Genomic DNA, 18584 nt, shown 5'->3' on the forward strand with positions numbered 1-18584 from the left:
GGTTCCCCTTGCACATATGTGCTAGTCATTCCCAACTCTAGGGGGCGGTGCTCATCTCCGTTTCAAAGCCGAAGAGCCAGCACTGTCCGAAGATGTTCTCTGTGGTCATGTGGCTGGCATAACTAAAGGCACACGGAGCGTTGTTGTTTTTCCACCAAAGTGGTTCCTCCTTTCTACTTGCATTTTTTACGTGCTTTCAAACTGCTAGGTTGGCAGAAGCTGGGACAAGTAATGGGAGCTCACTCCATTACGCGGCGCTAGGGATTTGAACCGCCGAACTGCCGACCTTTCTGATTGACAAGCTCAGCGTCTTAGCCACTGAGCCACCGCGTCTCTATAAAGGCTTCCTACCATTGTAATTTATATGAACAGAATCTGGAATTTGGACAGATGCTGAACTCTAGAATATGGTTTATATTGTGTGTAATTCAATCCTTTCCCATGGCCCACTGCAGCCACTAAATTAAGAAGAAATCTCATACCAGGACACACTATATACAAAGTGTAACCGATAAAGATGGCCATCCAGACAGCTGAGAAGTTCCGTGCACATATGACACCAGAACCTTGTTACATACCGTTTATTTTAGACACTGTCCACTGTAATAGAAGACTTAAGAAATCTTTGATGGATCATTTGCTTTTACTCAAAACACTTCACAGCTGGCTTCAACTCTCTACGAAAAAGACAAAAAGCATTCTCTGCATAGTCAGGCTGTGATGCGAGTGCGAACGATGTCCTCAAATTTAGAAAAGCCCATGATTTCAGAAAGCTACTTTTGGCCATCCTAAGGAGAGGGGAATGGTTAGGAGACCACGAAATTCCAGAGTTTTGTAAATTTCTGCAGAACTTAAATTACAGGACTTGCAATGCAATCCTTACTTAGAAAAGAGATCTAAGATGTTTCATGAAGGCCAGTATAGCAATTAAATAGTTCAGTTTGGACAGCAAAGACCCAGGTTCAGTTCCCTGCTTGACCACAAAGTTGACTGGGCAACCTAAGAGCCAGGCCTTTGCCTTTGACACTGTCCACTTCAAATATCTTCTCTCTGGGGAGAAAACTAAAGGATGCCTGTTTGTATTGTCCCTGGAACTCCCAGAAGAAAGGGAAGGATATACGTTGGAGTAAATACCTTAATAAATAAATAATAGGATTTAGTAGCCAGGCATTTTGATAGAATAATATTCTCAAAAAATAATAGGTACAATGAATACTTGGCATTTTCAACCAACCATGTATATGTTCGTGTATGTATGTATGTATGTGTGTGTGTGTGTGTGTGTGTGTGTGTGTGTCTGTATAGATAGATAGATAGATAGATAGATAGATAGATAGATAGATAGATAGATAGATATAGAGAGAGAGAGGGGGAGAGAGAGAGAGAGAGAGAGAGAGAGAGGAGAGGAGAGAGGAGAGAGAGGAGAGAGACTGGGTTACTTTAAGCAATTGTGTAATATTTATAGCCTGTCCCAATCATTCAGGCAGAGAAGATAAGTTGCAGACACTGTCAGTCCAAAAAATTCAGCTGCTGGGGTCAAGGAAAAGCGCCTCCTCTGCCTTTGCCCCTGCATCATGAAACATCTTGACCTCAGGCATGAGAAAAGTCCCCAATCTTTTGGCCTTCTGCAAAGGGGTCAAAAGTTGGCTGTGTAGCCTTGCATGGAAGACACAGGGACCCACACAACCATGGGGTTGGCTCAGAGGTGGTATTCAGTAAGTTCTGACCAGTTCTGGAGAACCGGTAGCAGAAATTTGAGTAGTTCGGAGAACTGGTAAATACCATCTCTGACTGGCCCCATCTATTCTCTGCCTCCCGAGTCCCAGCTGAGTGGGAAGAGAATGGAGATTTTACAGTATCCTTCCCCTGCCACGCCCACCAAGCCACGCCCACAGAACTGGTAGTAAAAAAAATTGAATCCCACCACTGGGCTGGCTGGCCCCGTGAGAACCCCACCACACCTGTATTAACAACTGCCAACCCCCCATCTTGGAATTCTTCATCTTTTGGAATGTTTATAATGTTGTTTAATAATGTTTTTATCTTAAAATATTTTGAATTCAGTGCTTAATTTTATTGATTAAACTGTCCACCATCCAGAGCCCCTCTCCCGAGGGAGATGAGTGCTTGAAACGTATGAAATATAAATAAATAAAGGTAGAGAACAAGAAAGTCTAAAAAATGATCCAAACAATAAAATATCAACAAAAATAAGAATAACAAGACGCATGTGTTCTGTTACTTACAAGTTATTAAAGAAGGAAATATATGCAGGAAGTCCTAAAATTCAAGTCTCGTGTTTCTAGATTTGATTTTAAGTGGTATAAAATCACTGGCAAATGAGTTCACATTAGGGCTCTGCAGGGCTCAAGATCTTCTAGATTGATAGTAAAAACAGTTTTCAGTCATGCATGGACACATTCTACTATACCTCAACACCTTTCTTTAGATTATGACCTAGGACCGTGATGACGAACCTATTGCATGCGTGCCACAGGTGGCACGCGGAACCATTTGTCAGGGCACGCGAGGCGTTGCCCTGTCCACTGGCAAGGGCGCATGTGCAAGCTGGCCAGCTGACTTCAGCCTTCTTTTAAGGCTGTTTTTTTGCCCTCTGGAGGCTTCCCTGAAGCCTCCAAAATGCGAAAAAGTAGCCCTATGGACAAACTGGAAATTCGGGGATAGACTTCTGGTTTGCTCATAGAACTGTTTCTCACCTTCTGGAGCCTTTAGGAGGCTTCCCTGAAGGCTCCGGAGGGCGAAAAATGGCCCTATGGACAAACCAGAAGTCACCGTTCCTGAACTTCTGGGTTCCCCATGGGTCTTTTTTTCGCCCTCCAGAGGCTTCAGGGAAGCTCCTGAGGTCTCTGGAGAACATCCGGGGGTGGGGGGCTATTTTCGCCCTCCCCAGGCTCCTAGAAAGTCTCTGGAGCCTGGGGAAGGTGAAAAAATCACGGCAAAAGTGGGGGGTAGCTTATCGTGCACATGTGCGCGTGCTGGGGGGGTTCACACGCATAGCATTATGGGTTGCAGTTGTTTTAAAGAGTTGCATCTGTCTGCAAAACAGGAATTCTATTTCATATCTCAAAAGAAAAAGACATGATAGTAGCACATACGTCACATATATATCAGCCAATTACTGCATCTTGCTCATAAAGTTTCAAATATTAGGAATTTGTTCCTTAAAGGTAAAGGTTCCCCTTGCATATATGTGCTAGTCATTCCCAACTCTAGAGGGTGGTGCTCCTCTCCATTTCAATGCCAAAGAGCCAGTGCTCTCCAAAGACATGGTCATGTGGCTGGCACGACTAAACACCGAAGGCGCACAGAACGCTTCCCACTAAAGGTGGTTCCTATTTTTTTAATTGCATTTTTACATGCTTTTGAACTGCTGGGGTTGGCAGAAGCTGAGACATGTAACAGGAGCTCACTCTGTTTTGCGGCACTAGGGATTCGAACCACCGAACTGCCAACCTTTCTGATCAACAAGCTCAGCATCTTAGCCACTTAGCCACCATGTCCTGCTTTTTTCCCCCTTAGTCTTCTGTTATTCCTGCCACCTCTTTTCCCAATATCACTTTTTGGGGGGCACATTTAATATGTAAAATCCCTTGTAGTGGGTATCTTTGATTCAGAAAGATAGATCCCTCCATATCAAGAGGACTCAGCCATGATTAAGGGAAAATACATTTGAATGTGTGCATGTTTCAAACAAAAAAGTGAGGACTAATCACATGCTTTAGAGTCCAATGTGTAGCAAGCTATTCTTTCTGAAATAAATTAACCACTTATTACACTGAAATTAAATTCTTCCAAGAGCCTAATTTTTGGTGCAGCAAACTATGCCAGTCACTGTGATCTACTATACAAATGTAAATCCATCTTTGACGAGCTAACTTTATCGCCACTATGCAAACAAGCCAGAAACAAAAGAATGGCCATGTGTTCAAGAGATAGAAATTGATGGCAGTGGTCCCTTTGTCACAGAAACAGGGATTTTAACTAGTTCGGTGCTATCAAATCCCAACCAAGATGGACATGCGTGAACTGAAAACCCAGCCTAAAACATAAACTTCCCATGAGCCCCTTTATTAGTCTACAGCCAACTGTCAATGATAAATCTTGCTTTGTAGTCTCCGACAGGGATGCTTTGTGTGTGCATGGCTGTCAGGAAAAGAATTGTGGGTGCTCCCTTTTTTGGACTCTAAGACAATGACTGAAAGGAGGAGGTAAAGGATATCTGCTTCTGTTGATTAGTCTTTTGTCTCCCTTTGCAAATCAAAGGGATCCTTAAATGGAATGTTTTGTTAAGATCAGCAAAGCAAAGGATGCTGACACCACGTTGTTCTGAAGAATGGATACTTCAGAACACGCGTAGGGATGGAACACACTTTTAATGATACACTATTTTAAACTTCTGTGATTTTGCTCTTGCATCGAAGGCCAAGCAAGGTCCAGCCTACAGCTCAGCTCCATGCTGTGTTAATGAGCTTCTCTGTAGGAAATTCTCCAGACAAATCAATTGCTCTAATGTAACAGGGTTACACTCTGGAAAGAGTGTATGAAGAATACCTTATTGCAATCTTTCAAGTTCTTCATGTAAACACATTCACCACTGTCCTCATTTTCCTTCCATTTGAATGGGATATAAAGGTCAGTTTCATAAAGCAAGTTGTATTTAAAAAGCATGTCTACATGTGATTCTGTTTGCTAAAGTACCCAAAATGAAAAATTCAGTGACAAAAATACTTTTGAAGAAGGGGTGAATGATAAAAAAAACCCATAGCTAGATACATGCTGCAATCTAGAACTATGGAGATACAGATTGAAAAATCTCTTCAGCTACAGAGTTTTCTGGAACACTTTGAGCCCATCCTCAGAATCGAATGCAGCATCTGTTGATTTCGAATCAATCCTTCGCTAGATTTTAACAGAAAAAATTAGCTACACAGTACACAAGGTTTTAGAACAAACTTTGTGACAATTTTTTTTAATAATGTGATTCCCCACAATTATTGTAATTTCGTTTAACTATAGTATATAAGTAGACAACCTATTATACTGAAAGTATCATAAATCTTACTTAAAATGATTCATTCATTCATTCATTCATTCATTCATTCATTCATTCATTCATTCATTCATTCATTCATTCCAATCACTGAACAGCCCTGTAACTGCCTAAAACCATTGAAGTGAAGTTTATAAATTAGTATATCAGTGGTGGGTTTCCATTTTTTTTACTACTAGATCACCTGTGTGCGCCACTACTACCAGTTTGCCCAATCTGGTGCTGAACCAGGAGCAACCCACCCCTGCAGTTTTTGCATACATACATAAATACATTTCTATGGTATAAAATTTTACCCAGACAATTATGAGAAAACATTTCACATAGCCTAGAGATTAGAGTTCTTACAATATCTCTATAAAATGAATATGAAAGTCACCTTGAATAGATATGTGTCCAAAACTACAGCGACACAGACATTCCAGAACGGGATTCATTCTATATCTTTCATCAAGAATAGTCAAAGGGAAGTATTACAGCAAGTCAAAGAGATCCTTTGCAAGGATCATGGAGATTAGGGGTCCCATTTAAATCAGTTTAGTACTCCACAGTCATTATTCACTGTTTAGAAAGTTGCCTGGCTTGCTTATAGTGGAGAGAATTTCTGTGATAATGATCATTTTCCTGCAAAATGAAATCCATCCCACAGTGAGAAAGAAGTCAGCCATATTGGGGGGGGGGGGGAGGGGGAGATAATCTTAGGCAAAAGTGAAATAAAAAATGTGGCCTTCACATTCATCATACCTGTCTCCAAATGCAGGCCAGTATTTGAAATACAACTAGAGACTTCAAAGGAGGATGTAAAACATTTAGATGGATGAGGACCAAAGGAGTAAATTTAGAAAAAGGACTCAATTGAGCCCTATAGAGCAGTGTTTCTCAACCTTGGCAACTTGAAGATGTCTGGACTTCAACTCCTAGAATTCCCCAGCCAGCGAATGCTATAGAGACTGCTATAGAGACTATATAGTCAGTATATTAGTTTCAATTTTTTTTAGGGCCACCTCTTTTCCACTTCAATATTTCAGACCAATATTAGAACCATTGTCTTTCCTGTTTCCAGCAGAATAGAAAACAATCACCAAATATTTTAATTATGACATCTCCTGAGTTGGGTGCCCATTTTAATGACAAGTATAATTTTTTTAGCTTCCTTGAAAAACCCATGATTTTTTTATCATTTATTTCCAAACAATCTTTTTTACAGTATTATATCAGAATCTCTCTATAGATCATAGATGCCAATGCTATATCATCTGAATACAGCAAAGTATATATACATTTTTATACATTTTCAGATTAGGAGACAAAAAAAGACCAAATTATTTGGACTCCATCATGTCAGTAAAAGTTAAACAAATGCAGAGCTAACATATAACCTTGTTTAATTTTCTCTTTCATTGGCACAACACTTGGTAAATGAACTAGAATAGAATAGAATAGAATAGAATAGAATAGAATAGAATAGAATAGAATAGAATAGAATAGAATAGAATAGAATAGAATATAGAATTCTTTATTGGCCAAGTGTGATTGGACACACAAGGAATTTGTCTTTGGTGCATATGCTCTCAGTGTACATACATTCAAGATACATTCATCAAGAATCATAAGGTGCAACACTTAATGATAGTCATAGGGTACAAATAAGCAATCAAATCATACCAGGAAACAATCAATATAAATCGTAAGGATACAAGCATCAGAGTTACAGTCATATAGTCATAAGTGGGAGGAAATAGATGAGAAGATTCATAGTAATAATAATGCAGACTCCAATGTATCACAATGAAAGATAGAACAAAAAATCATCAAACAAGAACTGGCAAATGAAAGAGGTTTCTATTTTTCCCACAATTTAGTCTGACAGATGAAATCAAAGGTTCAACATGCATAAAAGCTGCCTATAAGCAGAGAGTGGAGTGAATCTTTCCCATTGGAAGCAGAAGTACCAAAGATTGGGTGATGGTGGATCAACTTTCCCTAAGATCTGCCTTATTCCTCCTTGATTTTTGATTGTCTGTTTCAGTCAGTTTGCTCAAATACATTCTAATACTCAGCTGATAGGAAGGAGAGATACATGTGAAAATCATTCTGAATTCAGTTGCCCTCTTGATGCTTTGCTCAGCTGGGAGAACTATTTAATGTGATGGGATCTTCCCACTGAAATGATCTATAAAAATGGACAGAAGTACTGGAGACATCAGATATGAAGTTTATAAAGAACTCATCCCTGAGGCTAGAGCAGATCTGTCAAACTGGCGGTCTGCAGGCTGGATGCATCACATGCAGGCCATGCTCACCCCAGCTCTGCAAAGGCAAAGAACATCACAATACGTCACAAGATGTCACGTGACGCGATCGAGTTTGACACCCGTGAGATAGAGCAGGGGTGTCAAACTCAAGGCCTGGGAGCTAGATCTGTCTCATGGGTTGCTTAGATCTGGCCCGTGGGACCACCCTGGAAACAGCAAAGGAGCGACCCGTGGTGTCTGCCAGTGAAAATGGAGCTTGGGAGGGCAGCCTACCCAAGCTCAATTTTGGCTGGCAGAGGATTGCAGGAGGTCATTGCAGCCAAAAATGAAGCTCAGGAGCCCATTTTCGCTATCAGAGCACTCGGGCCACCATAGGTGCCCTCAACTTGAGTGACGTTGAGCTAGCCACACCCACCCTGGCCACGCCCACCCTGGCCCCCTGAGGTGAAACACAACCCTGATGCAACCCTCAATGAAATCAAGTTTAACACCTGTGGGCTAGAGGATCAACTTGTCCAAGCAAAGGGGGGGGGGGGTAATTATCCTTCCAGGCTTCAGAGTAGGATTGCATCAGGGGATTTCATTAGCTTAAAACTTTATCACTGTGAAATTTTCCCTTCTCTTAATTATGGTTCATCATAATCTGTTTTACTGCATAATAAAAGTTTTCAAACCAAGTTCAGGTTTTTTTTAATCGAGGACCAGATTGAATGTTTAAAAACCATGGATAAAAATTAATAACAAGTATCAGAGGTTTATTTAAGAACCCTTTAAATTAATCTGGTTTAAAACAATTCCTTGTACTCATATAAATAGTAACTCCTACACATGTAATTTTTTTAAAAAACTGCATTGGTTTGGTTCATCTATAAATAGTAATCTATGATTTAATCATTCACATTAAGTCTTGGGGTAATTGTTAAACATCCATATTCTCTGTTTCATTTCTTTCTTGGATCAAACCACTGCTTCCTATTTTATTATTATTGTTTATTTTACAATTCACTCTTTTTCTTTCATGAAAGCTCAGGGTAGTTTACAAAAAAGCAATAAAAGATCCCTAAATAAAACCATCATAGTAAAATCAACAATGCTTAAAAACAAATTACAAAATTAAAATCCATTTATTTAAAAAAAATCAGAAAAACTAAGTTACGGGTAATTTTGAAAAAGCTGTTTGGTCCTGAAGTAATTATTCTCTTACAAAACTCTGGGGGAAGAGACACTCCATATATTCCAGTTCAAATGTTAATAGAAAAATATGGCTTTATAAAAATGTAAAAGGATTAGTAGTACAATATGGACATATTCTAATGTTCAAAGCATATAATCACATGCTTATTCAAAATTATATTATTATGCAAATAACAAACATAGGCACCCAGTGCAGGGAAATTTACTGTCAATGTCAGGGGAGGCATGCTGTTACATTCAATTAATTACATGTCCACCTTTGCTTTAGAAATATCTTAACTTCTAATTAGGTAGTTTTCGAAAAAATGATCTTGCTAGTCTAAAAAGAGGCAAAGAATCTGCTTTTCTAAGCAAACAATTCCACCATGAAAGATACGTATAGCTTTGGTTCAATAGATTTTGGACCAAATACACTATAATATTTATACAGGTAGTCCTTAATTACCCTCGCAATCAGGACCAGAATTACCTTGATAAGCAAGGTGGTTGTTGAGTGAGTCTGGCCTGTTTTTGTGACCTTTTTTTGTCATGGTTGTTAAGTGAATCACTGCAGTTAAACAAATCAAAGTCAATCCAGCTCCCCAGGCTAAAGCCTAATGAGAAGATTGTAAATGGTTACCCCATGACCCTACTGCAACCATCATAAATATACTTCAGTTGCCCAGAACCTGAATTATGATTACATGATTGTGGGGCTGCAAAGGATTTAAGTGTGAGAACTGATTGTAAGTCACTTTTTCAGTGCCATTGTAACTGTGGATGATCACTAAATGAATGGTTAGAAATAGAGGACTACCGGTATTAAATAATTCCTATGTACCAGTTTAAAAAAATAGAAATATTAATGACATACAATGGTCCTGCAGCATAGGATATTTACTATATAACATTGTTTGTTTATCTAATTACTTCCCAGTGGTTTTAATCTTTAAGTGAAGTAGGATCATAAGTTGGTCATGGTCAATTATCTATTGGAGTGTCATGTAAGTCAAAGGATGGATGGATGGGTGGATGGATGGATGGAAGGAAGGAAGGAAAGAAATATTGCTATCACCAATGCCTTCATTTTTACAGGCCATTATAGTTATTACAATATCAATTTGTTTTGAAAAACTTAAAGGATTGATAAGATAACCAATTTAATATATAACCTACTACCTTTGCTAAATAGGTTAAAACAGAAAATAACTTCACCCTTGGTGCATATTAGATAGATGAATAAATATCTTGTTTTAAAACTGACAATATCCTTTTACAATGGAACAATTCATGCAGAACACTTTGAACAAAGAAATACAGTATATGATTATAATACTGTAACAAGAACACAGAACAGAAAAGTTTTTTAAAAAAAACTAATATTAATAACAGCAACATTGTAATAACTCAACAAATACCATATTTATACTTACAAAGTTAAGAGAAAAAAAATCTACCTGCATATATTTTAAAAAAAACAACTATTTGTTGAAAAAAGTAAAACTGTGACATCTGGAAAAAATATAGTTCAAAGTATAGATAAGGCTTTTCAGTCAATTTAAAAATCTATTTTTGAAACCTTCTCTGGGCAAATCAAGTGATTTTTCAAAATCAGGGTATTCAAGTTCTCCTAAACAGAATCGTGTTTCCAGTAAATAGATGACTATAAAGATATCAATAGCTCCTTAATTGAAAAGAGATTCTGATCTGCTTAGAAAAGGAGGCAAGGAAGAGAGTGTATTTGAGAATGGGTGTCAAACTAATTCCCAGACTGCATCCAGTCCACATTTTCCACAAATCACCTGTTCAACTTTCACTGCAGCTCCACCTGTCTTGACTGCAGACAGGAAAATGTGTAACAACACAGAAGACAGTTTACTTCGGAGAAGGAAAAAAATGTCAGTGCAGAACAGTTAATCCTGACATTACGAGGAGAAAGAAAGAAAAGAACTAGGATGAATGTGCTGGTAAAATATAATCATTCTTGCTGAACTTGTCTAGTAGATCTCAGTAAAGGCTGCACCGGTTGAATAATGACTGCAACACCTGAAGCATAGTAAGACCCGAATGAAGTAAATTGCCTGGCAGACCTGAAGAATGCCAGCCATTCTTTTTGCAAGAGATCTTAGAAGTCTTGTCAGTTTGTCAAACAGTAGGATATATAAACCAGTCTTCTCCAACATGGTATCTTTTCAGATAAGGTAGATCTGTAGTCAGCCTATTCAGCCTTAATATACAATTTCCAAGGGAAGATCGTATGTGCAAATGATAAAAGTGCATAATAATTAAGACAAGGCATTTTTTAAAAGATGTCCATAGTCACTAAACTACAGAATCTCCTGATACATCTTTCACTCAGTATGTTCTATTCAGCTAGAAATGGGATAGCAAGAATGTCTCTGAATCTAACCTAAAAGTGTACAAATGTCCACAAGGAACAATCCTTGTTCATACAAAAATATCACATAAGGAAGTTTACTTGCTTTTGGCTTAACATGTTGAGTGAACCACATTATTGTGATCTATATCATGCTATATGTTATGTCTAATTGCATTAATTGCAGCAGTTAACAATGGTTATTCAATCAATTATATCAATTTCATATTTAAACCATAGCTCAACACATGTTAACCCACTTGATCTCTTTCCCAACTTGATTCCTTCCCTAGGAATCAAATCACAATGCACACTGATGTTACATCTTTTTTTTAATCCACCTCAATTTCCAGAGTAAGAAATTGCTCTTTCTCAACATTTCAACTTGATTTTTTCAATCCTGAAGGTAACTATAAATCCTGAGAATCCAACTCTGATTTCCCCAGCTCTCTTCCAATGTTGTCTCTTAGTATTTAGAACAGCATCATGATGTTACTGAGTCTGTGATTAAGCCTAACATTCAAACAAGTCATCAACTGTACCCGAGAAAGCTTAGGTATTGTGATAATTCAATTTCCAATAGAAGTCTGATAGGTGTTTTCTCCCATTTGCTGAAAAGAACTTTTCAAGTGGAGATATCAGGATGAGAGTTCCAAATTGTAGCTAGGTCAATTCTAGAGAAAGCCAACATCTTACCAACATAACTTTTATCAGTACTTTTATCGGCCCAACAGAGACTTCATTTCCTTAGAGTCCTGCGAAAAAATCAGGTGGAACAACGGCTGATGACCTCTTTCTATCAGTCCACAATAGAAAGTGTCATCACATACTGCATTACATATGGTATGCTGGTTTAACTGCTGTAGACAGGAAGGAACTACAGAGAGTGATCAATTCAGCACAAGAAACCATTGGTTGCCCTCTAACACCACTGGATGACATTGCCAGGTCTCGTTGCTTTAGCAGAGTAAGGAAGACACTCAGAGATGATTCACACCCTGGTCAGTGTCTCTTCGCACTTCGACCATCGGCCAGAAGACATCGAAGCATAGCCAGCCAAACAATATCCAGGTTTAAAAATAATTTCTATCCTTGGGCTGTCAGACTCTTAAACACAACCACAATCACTCCACACACACGCAGAAAGGTATGACTAGTTTTTCTTTTTCTTTTTTTCTTTCCCCCCCTAATTATTTGCATAGGGGTTATTCTTTATACTATTTATGTTGTTTGTACTTGTTGTCATGGATTGAACCAGTGAGGCTAAAACCAATTTCGTTGTATACATGAGGTACAATGAAAATAAAGGCTATGCTATGCTATGCTATGCTATGCTATGCTATGCTATGCTATGCTATGCTATGCTATGCTATGCTATACTATACTATACTATACTATACTATACTATACTATACTATACTATACTATACTATACTATACTATACTATACTATACTATACTATACTATACTATACTGGCATGCCAATAAAAACTGTTTCAACTGGCAAGCAGATGTCCCTGGAAGTAATTGAATTTTTAGATAAATCAGACTTCCCCACCTTAGTATCCTCCAGGTGTGCTAAACTTCAGCTCACATGAAAGTTTGTAATAAGGTTTTCCTATGGTATTTCCTTTTCATGAGACAGGCAGGCAGTCAAGGAGGAAAGAAGGAGGGAATCTTTTTAGAAATGGAAATAGTTTAGGCAATGTGTTTGCCACCTTTATGATTTATTTAATTTATTCAGGCCACTTATATAATTCAATATCCCAGCTGGATTTCAAACTCTACTATAAGTAGAAAGCAGAATAAAATAGCCTTGCAGTTTAACGCTAACAAACTAGGATGAGTGGTTGCAAAACCAGATCCATCTGAACACACAAATGTGAACAAGGTTTAACTGTACAGTTACATATTGCTCTCATTTCCAGCCCTTGTGATTCTACAATGAGCTGCAAATAAATGCACCCAGAATCGTAGAAGCCAATACTAAGACCTTTCCAAACACCTAAGCACTTATTTTGAAAAATGCTTCACCATTTCCCACAACAAAGCAAATTCCAAATACATTGTTAATGTATATTAGTTTTTAGGGGCATATCCATTTTCCAAACACAATTCAATTACAAGCAGCAAGCCACTCCTTATCCATTCCAACAGAGAGGGCCTCCTAGTCTTTCCACACACAGAAGGATGGCGGTTATTTATTTCACCGGCAAATGAAAAAATATATTGACTTTGTAAAAACAATTTTAGAAAGAAAGTAATTCTCAGATTTAACCATACAAGCCCAGCAAAAGGCAAACAGATTTTCTCCCAAAGATACATTTAAAAAGAGAGAGGCATAACCCTAATTGTTCTTCTACATCCTCACAGTGCACATCGATATAATATTCCAGAAACACTTTTATTTGGTGGAGAAACCCTCATTTATAACTGTCCTGCAAATGAAGGCAGGATGAGAAAGATGGGAATGATTCGGTATATAAGTCTACTGCTATTGCTATTGCTATTCTAAAAAGCCTTTGGCTACAATGTCTGCTGGGAAGGTAAAACTACACGACTTTCCCTAAGTCATTAAAAAGAACCTTAATTGCAGGCTCAACAAAAGAAGCTGGAAAGAGATACTGAAGCCAGGAAGCTGAAATCTGGGACTGGAGAACAACCTTTTCTGTCCCCTTACCTGCTACGGGGGAAGTCAGAGTAGCCGGCACCGACAGTAAGATGGGCAGCAATACCGGGAACCCTGTCCAAAGCACCAGGTGTCGGGCAGTGCACCAAGGTGGACGTGGGCGATAGAGGAGCAGCAACGTGACCAAGGCAACCATGAAGCATCTCAACCCATCCATGGCAAAGCCAAACATCAAGTCATCCTCTCGGCCACCACAGGCATCCCTCAGATGAAATCGCTGAGTGGGCTGTCCACTTTCTCCTCTGGGCATCCAACCCCAGTGGTCAGGCAATCAGTCATTGAAGGCATGGGGAGGGGGAGGGGGTTTCCCCACATCTAGCCCCCCCTTTCCTGGGCTGTCAAATTGCAGGTGAAAGCGGCAAACGTGGAAAGCAGCTGGCAAGTGACCCAAGGGGGAGAAGAGGGGGGAATCTCTTGGGGCCAGCAGGCAGGGTCTGAACTAGTGAAGGGAGAAGCGGCACTATGGAAGAGAAGATGGAGGGGAGGGAGGGGGGACGGGGAGGGGGGAAAGCGATAAAGTGAAAGGAGCTTCTCCTACGTTAAAAGGGCGGGGTGTGGATTGGGGAACCCCGTTCCGAGGAGAGGTTGGGAGGAAGGAACCGGCGCGAAAGGCAATGGATGGAGCCAGACCACTGGCAAGAGGTGGAGAAGGCAGAGCGGCAGTCGGAAAGAAGCCGGGGGGATTCAGGCTTTGACGGCGGGGGGGGGGGGAAGAAAGAAAGGGAGCCCCGCACTGGGATGGGGAAAGGAGCTGCCACCCGGCGCGGCGGAAGGCAAGCAGCGGCCAGGGCGCGGGAGACGAGGCCCCTTCCTCGGTACAGCCGGGGACTGCAAACGCCAGGAGAGGAGCAGGAAAAGCGGGAGAGGCCGGAGAAAAGTCAGCTGGCGGGGCTATTCCGGCCGTCCAGGGTTCTTGCTTTTCCAGAGTCCAGGAAGAGGAGAGAAAGAGAGAAAGGGACCGGCTGCTTGCGGTTGCTTCTTGGCCTTTCCCGACTCTTCACGTGGGATGGAGCGGCGGCGGCGGCGCTCCTGCAGCTAACGGGAAGCCTCCCTCATTTTGTCTTCTCTGCGCCCTCCTTCTCTTCCACAAAGCCCACCCTCCAGCTTCCCAGTGACGCTTCTTCGGCGGCGAGGAGGGGGGGCGGAGGAGAAAGCGGAGACAAGGAGGCGGGGGCGGGGTGTGGGGGGGGGGAGAAAAGGCGAGGCGAGGCTTGGAAAGCACCTGCGCGCGCGCTGGTGGCCGGATGGGAGCGCGCCCGCGCGCGTGGTGCCGGTGGGGGGCGGGGGGGAGGGGGGGAGCGCAGACTGGGCAGTGGCTAAGAAAGCCGGGAGGGGAGCTAGGCGGAGAACGAGCAAGCGCGCGCCGGACGCAGAAACTCCTCGGCTGGGCAATTGACGGCGAGCATGCGCGCGCTGGGGCGGAGCGCGGGACAGTTTTTCATTAACAAAACGCACCAAAAAAAAGAGAGGGGAGGGAGCAATGGTGGGGAGCGGGTGGGGGGAAGCCGGGGAGGGGAGTGGAGGCGAGATCGCGGTGGCGTCACAAAGGGCGAACTCCGCCTCTCCTCCCTGCTCGTAGCTTTTCCTCTTCCCCTTGCAGTTCCGTCCTCTCAGTCGGACGGCGAAAAAGGAAAGCGGGTCTAAGCGGCCAGAAGCCGGGCACGGTCTCGGCGAGGGAGAGTAAAGGGACGCCAGCGTGGGAGGCGGGAGGGAACAGAAGGAGAAGGACGCCTACCCTCCCTTTGAAGTTGGTTGGGATGAAGGAGGCTTCACTTTTTTTTCTGAGAGCTTATCCGAAGTCTTCGCTCTTCTGCGCCCTCGATTTGCAAAGGAACAAAAGAAGGAGCGCACGCACCCTCCTTGGGCGGCAGCGGTAGCACCCTAACTTTACCGTTTTTACAGAGGTTCCTCGCTTAATGTCTATGGAGATTCTGTTATCCAAGTGCTTTTTTTCAAAAGGCAATTGGACTTTCTTTGGTTTTTCTTGAAGAAGTTTCGCTTCTCATCCATGAAGCTTTGGATGCAGAACTGAAGAAGCTACTTGGATGAGAAGCGAAACGTCTTCAAGGAAAAAAATGAAGAAAATCCAGTTGCCTTTTGAAAAAGGATCTTTGCTCACTTAATGTTTTGAAAAATCCCAATGGGCCTTAAGTCTTAGACTTAAACTTAGAATAACTTTATTGTCACTTTGAATGTACACTAATCGGCATACATTAAAATGAAATTTCGTTGCATGCAAAGGATCTCAACCTCTAATATATACTACACAAACATGACAAAATAAATACAACATTATACATATACTCGCATATATGACACGGAGAAACCACACAGTCTAGTTCAGATATGTACATGGAGAGAGAAACCTTTTGTGTTTACCAGATGGCACAGGGAACGAAGCTGTTACAGAATCTGGTACTCCTGCTAGAAATTCTTCGGAACCTCCTCCCAGAGGGGAGTAACAGAAACAGACTATGAAGTGGGTGGTGGGGTCTCTAACAATGCTTCGAGCTCTTAAGCATGTCTGGCATGAGAATGTAATTAAGAATACCTTTTGGTACTATAGGCATGTAAAAGTTGTTAATTTAACAAGCATCCATTCCCAGCTGGACCCTTAAATAAACAAATATGTTTTAAAAGTGGTGTCCTCAGCCCACACAGAAAACTACTTATTGGCAGGATTCATACAGCAGGCTAGAGACAACAGTTGGGTGAGTTGCTGACATTGCAATAGAATATTTACTTTTACACTTGGTGTTAAACCAAGTGTTTGCTAATAATGGGGAAAACACCTGAGGCCTGACAACATGATGGACCTTGGCTGGAGAGAATTTGCAATTTAACTTGGGTCTGTTCTTCCAGTAATCTTCAACATCTGACCAGCCAATGCTGCCTGATTTGTGGTTGGTCAGATCCAGGTCACCAATCAGATTAAGCCATAATATACACATGCCATGTTAGCTTAACAATTGTCACTAACAATATGATAAAATAGGGTGGATCACATGAGTGCCTCAATGTATGATTTTAGTATTTTTTTAGTATTTTATTGGAATTTATAGGCCGCCCTTTTCCCTGAGGGGACTGAGGGCGGCTTACAATCAAAAAGGGGGGGGGGTGCAAATACAAAAACAAAAACAGTAGGTGAATAAAATAAGACAATAAAAACACAACTTGCATTCAACATTCAACACTCGGGTGGGGCGAATTAGGAACTTATCCCCAGGCCTGACGGGATAGCCAGATCTTGAGGGCTGTGCGGAAGGTCTGTACAGTGGTGAGGGTGCGAATCTCGACGGGGAGGTCGTTCCACAGGGTTGGAGCTGCTACAGAAAAGGCTCTCCTCCGCGTAGTCGCCAGTCGGCATTGACTGGCGGATGGAATTCGGAGGAGGCCCAACTCAGATCCACTACCATGGAGAGCTTTATAGGTGGTCATTAGTACCCTGAAGCGCACCCAGAGATCAACAGGTAGCCAGTGCAGTTCGCGGAGGATGGGTGTTATGTGGGCGAACCGCGGTGCGCCCACTATCACTCGCGCAGCTGCATTCTGAACTAACTGGAGTCGCCGGATGCACTTCAAGGGCAGCCCCATGTAGAGCACATTGCAGTATTCCAGCCTAGAGATCACAAGGGCTCGAGTGACTGTTGCGAGGGCCTCCCGGTTCAGGTAGGGTCGTAACTGGCGGACCAGGCGAACCTGGGCAAATGCCCCCCTGGTCACAGCTGACAAATGATGGTCAAAAGTCAGCTGTGGGTCCAGGAGGACTCCTAAGTTACGAACCCTATCTGAGGGGTGTAAAATTTGACCCCCCAGCCTGAGCGGTGGAACACTGGCCAAATTGTTGGGAGGAAAACACAACAGCCACTCGGTCTTGTCTGGGTTGAGTACCAGTTTGTTAACACTCATCCAGTTCTTAACGGCCTCAAGGCCCCGGTTCATCACGTCCACCGCTTCATTGAGTTGGCACGGGGCGGACAGATACAATTGAGTATCGTCCGCATATTGGTGGTATCTTATCCCGTGCCTCCGAATGATCTCGCCCAGCGGTTTCATGTATATGTTGAATAGTAGGGGGGATAAGACCGAACCCTGTGGCACCCCATATGTTAGGGGCCTCAGGGACGATCTCTGCCCCCCGACCAACACCGACTGCGACCTGTCCGAGAGGTAGGAGGAGAACCACTGCAAAATAGTGCCTCCCACCCCCACCTCCCGCAGTCGTCGCAGAAGGATACCATGGTCGATGGTATCGAAAGCCGCCGAGAGGTCAAGGAGAACCAGGATGGACGCATGGCCTCCATCTCTGGCTCTCCAGAGATCATCGGTCAATGCGACCAAAGCGGTTTCTGTGCTGTAACCAGGTCTGAAGCCGGACTGGAAGGGGTCAAGGTAACTAGCTTCCTCCAAGGACCGTTGGAGCTGGAAGGCCACCACCTTCTCAACAACCTTCCCAACAAAGGGGAGGTTGGAGACAGGACGATAATTGTTTAAAACGGCTGGATCCAAGGATGGTTTCTTCAGGAGGGGTCTCACCACCGCCGTTTTAAGTACGGCGGGGAAGTGCCCCTCCCGAAGGGAGGCGGTCACGACCGCCTGGATCCAGCCGAGTGTCGCCTCACTGCTGTTGGCAACCAGCCAGGAGGGACACGGGTCCAGTATACAGGTGGAGACGCTCACAGCTCGTATGGCCTTGTCCACATCCCCAGAGGGGATTGTCATGACATAGGATGGAGGTCTACCTGCACAGGTATATTAATACTGAATTTCATGGGAGAAAATTGACAAACATTTGTAAAGGAATTCACGTAGCTGGTTTAAAAAAAAAAACCTCATGTGCTCCAGCTATTTTCAGAATATGGTATTTACATTCTCTATTTTTATACTTCTTAAATCTAGACAGTATTTATTTTTGCAATTTTCTTTTATAAATTGTTAGTCTGAATCCCATTTCCCAGTTCACTCAGTTGATTTGTCCATAGAGTTACCCCTGGGACTACAGCCCCTTTTGAATTTTT

The 18584-nt window shown here is 42.1% G+C and overlaps 1 protein-coding gene across 4 annotated transcripts in view; it reads right to left on the reverse strand.

Moving 5' to 3' along the window:
* The window catches only part of KIAA1549 (KIAA1549 ortholog), a 120848-nt gene extending 106176 nt beyond the window's left edge, over positions 1-14672 (reverse strand). For 3 of the 4 annotated variants that reach the window (XM_087723018.1, XM_087723020.1, XM_087723017.1), the window contains exon 1: positions 13558-14672. In XM_087723018.1, coding sequence (XP_087579144.1) covers positions 13558-13816 — 259 coding nt within the window. In that variant the 5' untranslated portion in view covers positions 13817-14672. The remainder of the gene's footprint in view (positions 1-13557) is intronic. The other variant, XM_087723019.1, reaches the window with a different exon arrangement.
* Positions 14673-18584: the final 3912 nt, after the last annotated feature.

Source organism: Thamnophis sirtalis, unplaced genomic scaffold (genome assembly GCF_051295495.1).
Source record: "Thamnophis sirtalis isolate CommonGarterSnake01/CBP01778 unplaced genomic scaffold, rThaSir2_p1.2 scaffold_9, whole genome shotgun sequence".
Taxonomy (NCBI): domain Eukaryota; kingdom Metazoa; phylum Chordata; class Lepidosauria; order Squamata; family Natricidae; genus Thamnophis; species Thamnophis sirtalis.